At 40.1% G+C, this 13,299-nt stretch overlaps 2 protein-coding genes across 10 annotated transcripts in view; one reads left to right on the plus strand and one right to left on the minus strand.

Moving 5' to 3' along the window:
* Positions 1-13,299, plus strand: part of LOC134212432 (6-phosphofructo-2-kinase/fructose-2,6-bisphosphatase 1-like) — a 319,297-nt gene that overhangs the window by 92,657 nt on the left and 213,341 nt on the right. For both annotated transcript variants that reach the window (XM_062690280.1, XM_062690281.1), the window contains exon 2: positions 5,722-5,742. In XM_062690280.1, the coding sequence (XP_062546264.1) occupies positions 5,722-5,742 (21 nt within the window). The remainder of the gene's footprint in view (positions 1-5,721; positions 5,743-13,299) is intronic.
* The window catches only part of LOC134212433 (alpha-N-acetylgalactosaminidase), a 208,515-nt gene that overhangs the window by 54,962 nt on the left and 140,254 nt on the right, over positions 1-13,299 (minus strand). The gene's annotated exons all lie outside the window — the stretch shown is intronic.

A 13,299-nucleotide genomic window follows, 5' to 3' on the forward strand; every position in this document is an offset into this window, starting at 1 on the left:
TCGGCGAAGTTACGCCGAAATGTTGAGGAAGGCCGCTTCTCCAGTCGTTTCTGACACCATCTACTCGTCTCTTCCTTTGGACGATCCAGGTAGCTCTGACTCCGAAGTTGGGAATGGGGCTCCCTTTGTTTTCAATGGCTCAACGTGGAAAAGAATAAAACAGAGCCAACGACCATTGAAAAATCCAAGAAAACAGCTGCAAAGTCCAATCCAACATGGTCAAAATCAAAGCGGGTGGAAATACTCAAAAACGTTCAACTTTTGTGGTTTCACATCGGGATGATCGAGAGTTTCCACCGCTTCCGGAAACATCTAAAATCCCAGATGCCCCAATTTTTGCGATTTCTCAGCCAGAAAGAGAGCATAGAGAGCGAGCAGAAGAGCCCCCGAGCGCTCCAATGTTCACTCTTTCTGGCATCGTGGAGCTCATCCTCAACTTCTTTGATGCTTCCGACTCCGTGAAGAACATGGTCAAAACTGTTCTTCCTATTCTGACTCCTCTCCTGAAGCAGCTGGCTTCAAAAATGCCCCTTCTCGAGTCATTTGTATCCTTCGATGGCTAACTTAGTCAATAAGGGTAACACGATTTCGATTCTACAGTGGAACTGTCGAAGTATTCTTCCAAAATTAGATATTTTAAATTTTTAGTTAACAAATTACAATGCGATGCTTTTGCTTTATGTGAAACATGGCTAACACCAGATGTGAACCTTCAATTTCCTGATTTCAACATAATCCGCCGCGATCGGGCAAATCGATATGGAGGGGTGCTTTTAGGGATCAAAAAACAGCACTCCTTCTATAGAGTCGATCTTGCGCCGATGTCTGGCACCGAAGCTGTCGCATGTCAGGTGACTATTCGAGGAAAAGACCTCAGTATCGCCTCGATATATCTTCCTCCAAACACCGCGATATCTCGTAGAGATCTCTCGCACATCTGCTCGGTTATGCCGGAGCCACGGTTGCTCTTGGGAGATTTTAACTCCCACGGAACAGGCTGGGGGGAACTGTACGACGACAACCGTTCAACAATGATATACGACCTCTGCGACGACTTTAATATGTCAATTTTGAATACAGGAGAAGTTACACGAGTGGCTCCTCCAGCAAGAGATAGCCGTCTAGATCTTTCCATTTGTTCGAGCTCATTATCGTTGGACTGTACTTGGAAGGTGGTCCAAGATCCCCATGGTAGTGATCATTTGCCGATCGAAGTCTCGATTTCCAATGGACGTAATCAAACTGTTTCTATCGACCTCTCATATGACCTCACGAAGCACATCGATTGGGGCACATATGCGGAGGCCATCATTGATGGCGTAATGTCGATAGAAGCACTTCCACCGCGAGAAGAGTACGAGTTTCTATCCCAGTTGATCCTTGACAGTGCTCTTCAGGCACAAAGCCGGCCAGTGCCAGGAGCTTCGGTTCGTAGGAAACCACCCAGTCCGTGGTGGGATGTCGAGTGTACACAACTTTATCGCAAGAAATCCGCCGCTTTCAAAGAATTTCGGAAACACGGTTCGATCGTTCTTCACAAACGGTACATCGCGCTCGAGATCCAGTTCAAGAAACTGGTCAAAGTGAAGAAGCGCGGATATTGGCGCACTTTTGTTGAAGGTTTATCGCGCGAGACTTCAATGAAAACTCTGTGGACCGTCGGGAGAAGAATGCGCAACGCGTCGTCCGTAAACGAAGATCGTGAAAGCTCGTCGCGGTGGATACTTGACTTCGCAAAGAAAGTTTGTCCGGATTCGGTGCCGGTGAAACAAGAGCTACGTGATGCTTTTGCTGACAGGGATGAGATGGATTGCCCCTTTTCGATAATTGAATTCTCGCTTGCTCTCCTTTTATGTAACAATTTCGCTCCAGGGATGGATAGAATCAGGTTCAGATTGCTTAAAAACCTCCCAGGCGTTGCGAAGAGGCGCTTATTGAGCCTGTTCAACCAGTTACTGGAGTGCAACATTGTTCCGGATGATTACAGGCAAGTGAAGGTGATAGCCATCCAGAAGCCCGGAAAACCCACGTCGGATTATAGTTCGTATCGCCCCATGGCGATGCTGTCATGTCTTTGGAAGTTGTAAGAGAAGATGGTTCTCTTCCGGCTGGACAAATGGGTTGAATCGGATAGTTTTTTGTCAGATACACAATTTGGTTTCCGCAGGGGCAAGGGAACGAACGACTGTCTTGCGTTGCTTTCTTCAGAAATTCAGTTAACTTTCGCTAAAAAAGAGCAAATGGGCTCAGTTTTTTTGGACATTAAGGGGGCTTTTGATTCAGTTTGCGTCGATGTCTTATCCGACAAACTCCACTCGTGTGGACTTTCACCAATTTTAAACAATTATTTGTACAATTTGTTGTCAGAGAAGCGTATGAGTTTTTCTCATGGTGACTCGGCAACTTCACGAATTAGCTACATGGGTCTCCCCCAGGGCTCATGTTTAAGCCCCCTTCTTTACAATTTTTACGTCAGAGACATTGATGAATGTCTCATGCCAAATTGCTCGTTAAGGCAGCTTGCAGATGATTGTGTTGTATCCGTTTCGGGGCCAACCGCAGTTGATCTGCAAGGACCGTTGCAAGATACTCTGGACAATTTGTCCACTTGGGCTACGAAGCTGGGTATCGAATTCTCTCCGGAGAAAACTGAGATGGTTGTCTTTTCAAAAAAACATAAGCCGGCAAAGTTCCCGCTCCAACTGATGGGTGAGACAATCACTCATAGCATGTCGTCTAAATACCTCGGGGTCTGGTTCGACTCGAAATGTACCTTCGGGAAGCACATTGTGTATCTGACACAAAAATGCCAGAAACGGATCAACTTCATGCGATCAATAACCGGAACATGGTGGGGAGCGCATCCCGAAGATCTTATGACGTTGTATAGAACAACCATTTTGTCGGTCCTCGAATACGGTAGTTTCTGCTTCCAGTCCGCGGCTAAAACACACATGCTGAAGCTTCAAAGGATTCAGTACCGCTGTCTCCGTATCGCGTTAGGATGTATGAATTCGACACATACGATGAGCTTGGAAGTACTTGCGGGAGTACTGCCACTAACAGATCGTTTCGCGGAATTATCGCTCCGGTTCCTCATCCGCTGTGAGGTTCTCAATCCATTGGTCATTGACAACTTCGAGAAGCTGCTCGAACAAAACCCTCAATCTCGATTCATGAGTATTTACCACTGGTACATAACGCTGGAGGTAAGCCCATCTTTGGTTGACACCAATCGTGCTAACTTCTTAGACTCTTACAGTTCCTCTGTTACTTTTGATCTGTCCATGAAGCAGGAGGTTCATGGAATACCAGACTTTCTGTGTGCGGAGGTCATACCTCCATTATTTGCAAGCAAATACGGGCACGCCAGTGAGGAGAGAAGCTTTTTTACAGACGGGTAAAAATGGATGACTCCACTGGTTTCGGTGTTTTCAACGTTTTCATAGCGCCTATTTTAAGCTCAAAGAGCCTTGTTCCGTGTATACTGCTGAGCTAGCAGCTATACACTACTCACTCGAGCAAATCGCATCCCTACCTCCTGACCACTTTTTCATCTTCACCGACAGTCTAAGTTCCTTGGAGGCTGTTCGGTCAATGAAACTCAGTTAAGCACTCAGCGTATCTACTGAATGGGATACGGAAAGCTTTGAGTGCCTTATCACAACGGTCTTACACAATCACCATGGCTTGGGTCCCTTCTCATTGCTCGATCCCGGAAATGAGAAAGCGGACTCTTTGGCTAAGGTGGGCGCTATGGAAGGTGATATTTACGATCGGAAAATCACCTTCGATGAATTTTCACATTAGTTCGTCAGGAAACCTTGAACAGCTGGCAACCTAAATGGACAAATGGGGAGTTGGGTAGATGACTGTGTACAATTCGCCCGCAGGTGTCGAAGCGTCAATGGTTTAAAAATTGAATATGGGACGAAAGTTCATTCGAACCATATGTCGTCTAATGTACAATCACTACACTCTAAATGCACATCTTTTCAGAGTGGAGCTCTCGGAAGGAAATCTCTGTGTTTGCGGCGAGGATTATCAGGACATCGATCATGTCGTGTGGGCGTGCGAGGAGCATCGTGGCCCCAGATCTGCGCTAACTGAACATCTCCGGGTCCGAGGAAAACAACCAAAGCCTATTAGGGAAGTGTTGTCGGGCCTTGATCTAGAGTACATGTCCCTGGTCCACCAATTTTTGAAAGTTGCTGATGTAAAACTGTAATCATCGTCTGTCCATTCCCTTGTTTGTCGTACCCCATATCGATTGTCTTCCTCTTGTTGTACATTTCCATGTCTGTCGTTAATCCCTTCCGTATGTCCTCCTCTTGTCGTTGTCTCCCAAAAAAAGTTTGTTTGTCCCGTTACAGATGTAAAAATGCGAGGAATGTCAACTTTGTGAACATCAGCATCGTAATTACTTAAGCACCCTTAAATCCTTTCCTTTCCTACTGTATTATTGTATTCCCTAACCTCGACTAAACCGCGAGTCTTTCGGTTCCCCAAAACTAACACTATGTATAAGAATCAAGAAATGTATTGTTAAACTTGATTTCGGCTCCGTAACGCTTCACGGCAAATGAGCCTTCCAAATAAACGAAAGATAAAAAAAAAAAAGTAACTTATTGTTCTACAATGTAGGAAAAATAAATATTTTCATAAAATCATTCCAAATAATTCTTCGCAAAATTGGATAAAGTTAGTGACAACTAATCTTAAACAGTTAGGAGGGCTGTAACATGTGGACACAATTTTGCTGGTAAATCTAGAAGTGCTAATAAATTAATTCATCGTTATTTCACGGATATTTTTACGTGCTTAGTCACATTGCCAGATCGATTTTTTTAATGAGCAAATCACTTGTATTAATTTCACAAAATCACCATTTAAAACAATCATGATAATTATATTCTAGCTTATAAAAAACCACAACCCATTAATAGCTTCACGCTTCACCATTAACTGCACCGTAGGATTTCCCATTAAAAGCGTTTCTTTCATAGTTTAGTCGTAACCGATCTGCCTCGTGTGGTTCGATTGATATTCGATCTCGTCAATCGATTTGATTGCACTGCACACAGTTGACGTCATCCGATGCAGCTTGGTGATGTTTGCCGCAGAATCGGTTCCAATCGACATTGAATTAACGTATAGGTTTGACCATTGTCTTTACTAAATGAACCGCACGGCATGGCACGAATGCTCTTGAATTAGTTTCTTTTTTTTCCGATGGAGTGTTAGGTCAGCAGTTTTTCCCCCTATTTTGTTATTGGGGCTTATTTGTGTTTGAAGAAGTTCTAGCCGTGTTTCACTATGTGCGATGTCGTTCGTGCTGTGTGTGACCCCATTGGACTATGGTTTAGCGATGGTCAACAGATCAATTTCCTGCCAATTATCTTGAGAGCTCTCTACGAAGTGCCAAACTGGCTGGAAGCTGAACTTCTGTGGTTGATTAAAAAAACTTGAACAGCGAACCAACAGCATTGTAGATTTGAAAATCTTCTAAATTTATGCTTCAATGATTTATATTAAAAAGCCGCAAAATTCTTAGTAGAATATGTAATGGAGTCTTAGATTTATAGTATATGTAGCTTATATATTATTTTTAAACGAAAAAGACTACATTTTCTTATAACAAATGATGACTTCATTTAACTATTAGTATCTGTATAAAGTGACTCATAATAATCAAGTTTCTTCTATATGTTTCTTTTCCAGATCAAAACAGCCTAAGCGAAGGTGAGTGATTTACGAATTTGTTCTGGTAGGTCATTTCACGCAAGGTTGATATGCAAGGTTCGATCGTCATCGAAACATCAGGAACGCGAGTTCGGAGAAGCCATCAATTATCGTCTCTTTGTCTATTTGCCGCGGTTTGACAAAAAAAATGTGGAGTGTTCGATACCACGGCGTTTGCCCTTTAAGTGCTTTCCAAGCCGACCAAGGCGAATGATTTAGTGTGTAGACAATAGATCGTGTCGGCTGGTTACCACCAGCTATTGGTTTATTACAGTGTGGACAACACCAGGCAGGGCCTGCGGGTGATCTATGCGCTGTTGCGACCGGGTAGGGTTGGGCCTGACTGCGTTTACTGTCATTATGTTGATTGTTTCGTTCAGTTTCGTGCGATGATGGATGGTTCTCGCACCTTTGAATTGGGCCTTTAGGATGATCAATGGATTAATTGTGTGTGATTTTTACGGGTCGCAGGAATGTTTCGCTCTGTTATTGAGTGAGATGAGATCAATCTTAATCTTCGCTTTTTCGATCATGGCGTTTTAAGTAATGGAATCCTTGAAGTGAAGGTTCAGGGTTTTATGTCTCAAAACACCGCAAAAGGTTTATAATGATTCATACGATACAGTAATTTGTAGAAGTTTTTTTTAAGGCTCATATAGAGGTAAATTCTAGACAGGAGATTGGAAGCCATTATATTGATATGTGTTGTGACATGACAAAGAATTTCAATACTTCAATACTATGAGAACATTAATGCTTTCAGAGAAATAATGTGAATGAATCCTTAGAATATTCATAAATTCACTTATCATAAGACGAGTTTGTACAATCCCATTTTATTGAGGTACAATTAACACTAACACTAAAAAGCTCAAAATAATTTTCTTAACAAAATTCATAAATTGTCAAACACACATTTTCACTCCAAAATGTTCAGTTGTTTACAACATGCCGTCAAAACAGGCAGTACTGTCGCATTGTACAATTCTTTTAAGCGAACAAAGATCATGCGGAAAGTACACGGTAGACTATTTTAAACGTGAAAATGTTTCGAAAGGAAGTATTTTTGGTCTACTGAGCTCCATTGTATACAAAGGTGATGGAAGGTCAAAAACACGAAGCAACTCATCAATAGGATCACAAGCATCATCCGGAAATGGCAGCCGTCCAGCGGTCATGTGATACCTGCAAGATTAAACTACGCCGCGAACCACGGACCATATGCTATTATTCATTAATCTAAGTTTAAAGACTAAGCCCAACTTTTTATATAATGTATATCAGATTGAACTGTACTTCTTTGTAGTTTTCTTCCCGAGCCATTCTTGCCATTCCCGCTATTTAGTGGCCACCCATTATGAAACTATATGACAACAATCCTAAAAAATCCTCTAGGATACATTGCTAACCATCTAATAGTAAAGTCTAGCTCATTACCCATTGATGGCAACAAAATCGCTGTTGTAATGTTGAGAAAAGAACATCGCATTGGAATTAAAATCAGAGTGAAGAGAAGGATCTGTTGTTCATGTCTATCTCTTTCTTATGTATGTATTTACATTACATCGTGAACAATATTCCTTAATATGTATAAAAAGAGCAGCTACACCTAACTGGCGCCCGCTTCCTACCAATCTTCCGTCTATAGCGAGGTGTCGCACACTACCTGTTGTTCCAACATTTTTTCTTAGAGTACACTTCTTGCTAATATCATCTCATCTCCTAACAATGAGCCAGTCGTCTTTAGCTCCTCGACTACAAAACAATTCCTGGTCCATACCGTTTTCCGTACAAATGGCCTTCCATTCGGTGGTTTTACAACAACCTCTCCAACACATCCGCCTGTACAAGTGGCCCGACTTCGACGCTTGCACACTGCACAGTCCCTCTCGTTGCTCTGCCGATGAGCTCCTGAATGTTTTGTTCCGAAGCTCTACCTGGACTTCTGCTGACCCGTTAGCAACGAAGAGTTCCGTACGACTTACGCAGCCAATTCATAAGCCTGCGGCGTCAGGCGAATTATGCGACCATTTACGTGTTTGTGACTAATCCATTGACACTAAGTTGAAGATCCTGAGCCGCTCATTGACCCATAACCTGTTGTCGGTCAGTAGCCGGGTAGAAGTATCATTCATTGGCTTGTCATTTGTGATTTCTTTTAGATTGGATTCCCGAGAAGTTTTGCACTAGGTACGCTTCCACTGCGCATTTTCCGTCTACAGCAGCGGTTCTCAACCTGGGGTACATGTACCCCTAGGGTACCGTAATGGCGGACGTATTACAATTCCAATCAAAACTTATTTATAAACTATCGATACTTGTATATTTTTTTATTTCATACCTTTGTCTTAAACTTGTAAATAATATGCGGGCTGCGGAACAAAAGATCAAAAGGACAAAATATCGAATTAACAAATTAAAAATAAACTCTTTAATGCAATCTGCATGATCGAAACAAAATGTTGAATAATATGTTAAGAATATGCTTCTGAACTAAAATCTAGAGTCAAAAGGTTCGAAACAGACAGACATGAAGTCGCGATTCCAAGCAACAGCATCAAAATTTAAGAAAATTTTTAATTCATGATTTTCTATTGAGTTGAAACTTTGCACAGTTTTTCAATTTCATCTAAATCGTCATTTTTCGATATCAAATCTTCATATTGAGTCACGACTAACTTTTCAAAAGGGTGTATGTGAAAATGGTTCAAAAATATTTAAAAAGCTGCACAGCAAAAACGGAATGTTCGATTGTTATGATTTTTTCAGCAAAGTTAGACAACTAAATGGTGATTCTTAAGAAAATGTGCACAGTAAAAAAAAATTTTTTTGCCTTTAAAAATATCATTTTTGTCACAAAAACTCAAATATCTCAAAACCCTATCTTTTTACGAACGTAATTTTTTTAGGGAAAACGGTCCATTATATTAGCTATTAGGTGATGGCAAACTAATAAACAAAAAAGTATACGAGAAAGGCAAAAAGTTATGACATTTCAAACATTTTACAATTTTCACACAAAGTAAACAAAAAAAAATTTCCGCGTATTTTTTTTTTTTTCAAGAATCGCAGTTTGATGCTGATTTTATTGTTATGGGCCTTGCGTGAGTTAAACAAGTTGTTTTTATGATATTCCATATTTATGTATTCATCGATATTATGTATATTATATGTATAAATATTATATGTATAAATAAATAAAAATGAATTAATATTATCCTAAGTATTAAATTAAATGTGGCAGTTACACAATGTTGTTATAGAAACTCTAAGAGTTTTGGGTTTGAATTTTGGTATGGGTTATGATATCATGAAAACAGTTTATTAATACTTATTTTTTATTTATTTTTATTCAATTTTTTAAAATATCGAACACTTTTGAATTATTATCAGCACAGTTTGAGTATAGTTTTGCTTTAATTTTATTTTCCGACAATGGAATGAAACAGTGAAATTTTTGGGTTCCTTGGATCGTTTTCGCGTTATTAAATTGCTCGCTGAGCTCTGAAGCCTTTATTTCGTACTCTTCAGTAGTAGTAAAACAAAATGATAATTTGGTTAAATCTTTTTCTTTTCTACGATTTGCCCAATCAAAAAGTTCTTTCGCAGTTTTAATCGGATGCTCACGTTCTTTGGCTAAACTTGCTCTTGTGGCCATGCGCTTTATTGTTCCTCCAATAGCATCACAAGGACCTTTGCCATGTGATGTAGCAAAAAAATGTCATTCTGCATCAATTCCGTACATTGATTTAAATTGACATAGGCTCGAAAAATTCTTACGATTTTTGTACTGCGACGCTGCTCCATCAGACATGAAATATATCTTTTGACTTCTTTATGCTTATCAACGCGTAAAAGTTAATCATTTTTTCAATGAACAAGTTTACGGATACTGAATCGTGTCTTAAATCTTCGGAAATTATAATAAAACTTAAGTGTTCAATTTGCGTACTTCCATTAAAATAAATAACGAATGGATGAATTGTAGCTTGTTGTACGTTCCAGTGATGGGACTGCACTTCATCTTGCAATACAAAGCTGTAATTTTCAGAAAAATCACAAATGACTAAAAATTCACCATTTTGTAAATGTATTTTTCGTATTTTTAAAAAGCTGGATTGTTCTGTTTTAATGAAATCGTGAGGGATTAAACTTTCTAATTTCAAGCAAAAATATGACACAAACTCATCTACAGGTTTTACAATAGTTTCTATGTCACACCTATCCGTGGTCACCCATTGCTCAAATGATAACTGATCAATATATTTTTCTTCAAACTCAGCGAATAAAGTATTTTCCAATGATGAAGAATCTGGACAATCCGAACAAGATCGTAGATAGCAATTTGATGTTGTATTTTCACAAAAGACTACCAGTTAACATTTTAATATCCTTTGTTAAATTGATTCTTTTCAAACTATGTAAAATAAGATTAATATTCTCATGGGTTGTGCACACACACATTATGTGTTCCTGAATTGGAAAGAAGCTTACATTGCCTTGGCGAAGGCTTGCAAATGAGGAAAAACCTATTTTAATATTATCGTGAATTTCCTTGAAGCGTGTGTACGCTTCTTTCAAAGTCGTCATCATTAATCGTTTTTGGATTGCTTGACGCTTTCCATCTTTTTTACTGATACATAATCTTTTTGACCAGGCATAGCTCGACTTACTTCATCATCTTCAAAATATTGAACTACTATTTCTTTTGTCTCATCTGTTAATGCAGTACTAGACCTAGTATTTTTGGTTGAAAGACAGTTATTCTTCAATTGTTTTGCCTCTTTTACTGTATTTCTATTGGTTTTGAACTCATCAATGGCATCCTGAATAGACCACGAACTTGGCAGCATCGACAAAATCAATAATTTTCTTTCCTTGTCGTGGCTGCATTCGAGAACCTTTCCTTCATACTTATAATTACCTCATCGTAGTCTGTATTTTCCACATCATCAGGTCCTAATTTGAAGAGGTTTCTTCGTACAGCTTCGTTTATTTCACGGTATTTTTCTCCGGGTAATAAACGTAGTCCATCTTACTCCATTTAATCGGAATCACTTTTATCCCAGCTATGCCCTCGTTAAAGCGTTCGATGTTGACCTTTTGGATACACTCATCTTCCGATTGATTTGTTGAAACAGATTTCGCTGATGGTACGGTGGCAAGGCTCTCAGCACTTAATACTTCTGGTAATTCCTCAGTTGTTGTCGATACATCTGGCAATTCCTCAGTTGCTGTCGTTTTCGAACTTCCTGCGCTCTGCTCAACCGATGATATACAGATTGCTCTTTTGTCAACGTTTAGACGGCAGGACGTGCAAATGCGTAAATTTGTATTCAATGTGGACATTGGAGCATAACCAGTCGCTTTCAGTTTATCTATGGTGCTTTCGGTGAGATTTCGTAACTCTTTTGAACACTTTTTCCATCAAACGGCCTACAACAGTTGAGAAAGCGGCTACTCATGTTGTTCGTAATATTTCAATAAACAAAATCACTTTTAAGTTTTTACTGACTAGTTTGGTGTCATTTGCTTGACTGAAGAAAAAATTACTATAAGATCTTTAACAACCTTAGTAGTAGTAATTTTTTGCTTTTTCGTGAGCATTGTCATGGTATGTACCTGTCATGCATTTGTTGTTGTTGAAGATACCGTTTCCTCCGATCATAAAGTCTATTCTCTAAGAGGTATATTTTTGCAGGTAAACTATAGAAGTACACGTGTATATAAATCTTTGATTTTGCAGCTTTTGTCTTAAAATAACATTTCTGATATGTTTCTATCAACGTTATTATCAACAGGTTTCAACACTATTAAAAGAATTTTCGCCAGTCACGTGCAATGAAAATTATGACACTATCAATACTTTTGATCACAACACTGGATCGTGTCTAAGTTTCTTATAGATGCTATGAATAATTAAATCAAAATATCATGAAAACAACTTGTTTAAATCACGTCCCTTAACAATAAAATCTGCATCAAACTGCAATTCTCGAAATAACTTACACAGAAAAATTTTTTTTTACTAAATGTGAAAATTGTGAAATGTTTGAAATGTCATAACTATTTTGTTTATTAGTTTACCATCACCAAATTTTTATGGTAGATAGCTAATATAATGGACCGTTTTCCTAAAAAAATTACGTTCGAAAAAGATAGGGTTTTGAGATATTTGAGTTTTTGTGACAAAATGATTTTTTAAAGGCAAAAAAATTTTTTTTACTGTGCACATTTTCTTAAGAATCACCATTTAGTTGTCTAACTTTGCTGAAAAAACATAACAATCGAACATTCCGTTTTTGCTGTGCAGCTTTTTAAATATTTTTGAACCATTTTCACATACACCCTTTTGAAAAGTTAGTCGTGACTCAATATGAAGATTTGATATCGAAAAATGACGATTTAGATGAAATTGAAAAACTGTGCAGAGTTTCAAATATTTTCGAAATGGTCGCTCAGGATCGACTGACATGCCCCCGTGGAATGCCTCAGGACTTTTATTTGGAATAGCTCGGTTACCACGTTGCAAGAGGATCGGAAGCCTTCTTCCAAGTACCTCGGAAGCAATCGCAGATAAAAATATGTTGTTGTTTTTAATGTATTTTGATGCACATATGTGGAGCATGCAAATAAGCGTAACATTCAATCTATATTACTGATCTTTTAAATCGAAATAAATTTAAATTGTTCTTGCTTGTAAAATTCAGTCAAACTTAATTGAATATCGAATGCAATTTCACACGTCGTTGAATTTTCAAAACTATTTGCTATGTTCCTCCTTTCATGAGGCCCGGAAGCCTCCTTTCAAGAGGCCCGGAAGCCTCCTTTCAAGAGGCCCGGAAGCCTCCTTTCAAGAGGCCCGGAAGCCTCCTTTCAAGAGGCCCGGAAGCCTCCTTTCAAGAGGCCCGGAAGCCTCCTTTCAAGAGGCCCGGAAGCCTCCTTTCAAGAGGCCCGGAAGCCTCCTTTCAAGAGGCCCGGAAGCCGCCTTTCAAGAGGCCAGAAGCCTCCTTTCAAGATGCTCGGACGCCTCCTTTCAAGACTCCCCGAAGCCTCCTTTCAAGAGGCCCCGAAGCCTCCTTTCAAGAGGCCTGGAAGCCTCCTTTCAAGAGGCCCGGAAGCCTCCTTTCAAGAGGCCAGAAGCCTCCTTTCAAGAGGCCCGGAAGCCTCCTTTCAAGAGGCCCGGAAGCCTCCTTTCAAGAGGCCCAGAAGCCTCCTTTCAAGAGGCCCGGAAGCCTCCTTTCAAGAGGCCAGAAGCCTCCTTTCAAGAGGCCCGGAAGCCTCCTTTCAAGAGGCCCAGGCCTCCTTTCAAGAGGCCCAAGCCTCCTTTCAAGAGGCCCGAAGCCTCCTTTCAAGAGGCCAGAGTCTCCTTTCAAGAGGCCCGGAAGTCTCCTTTCAAGAGGCCAGAAGCCTCCTTTCAAGAGGCCAGAAGCCTCCTTTCAAGAGGCCCGGAAGCCTCCTTTCAAGAGGCCAGGAAGCCTCCTTTCAAGAGGCCCGGAAGCCTCCTTTCAAGAGGCCAGAAGCCTCCTTTCAAGAGGCCCGGAAGCCTCCTTTCAA

The sequence above is a fragment of the Armigeres subalbatus genome, chromosome 2 (genome assembly GCF_024139115.2).
Source record: "Armigeres subalbatus isolate Guangzhou_Male chromosome 2, GZ_Asu_2, whole genome shotgun sequence".
Classification (NCBI taxonomy): domain Eukaryota; kingdom Metazoa; phylum Arthropoda; class Insecta; order Diptera; family Culicidae; genus Armigeres; species Armigeres subalbatus.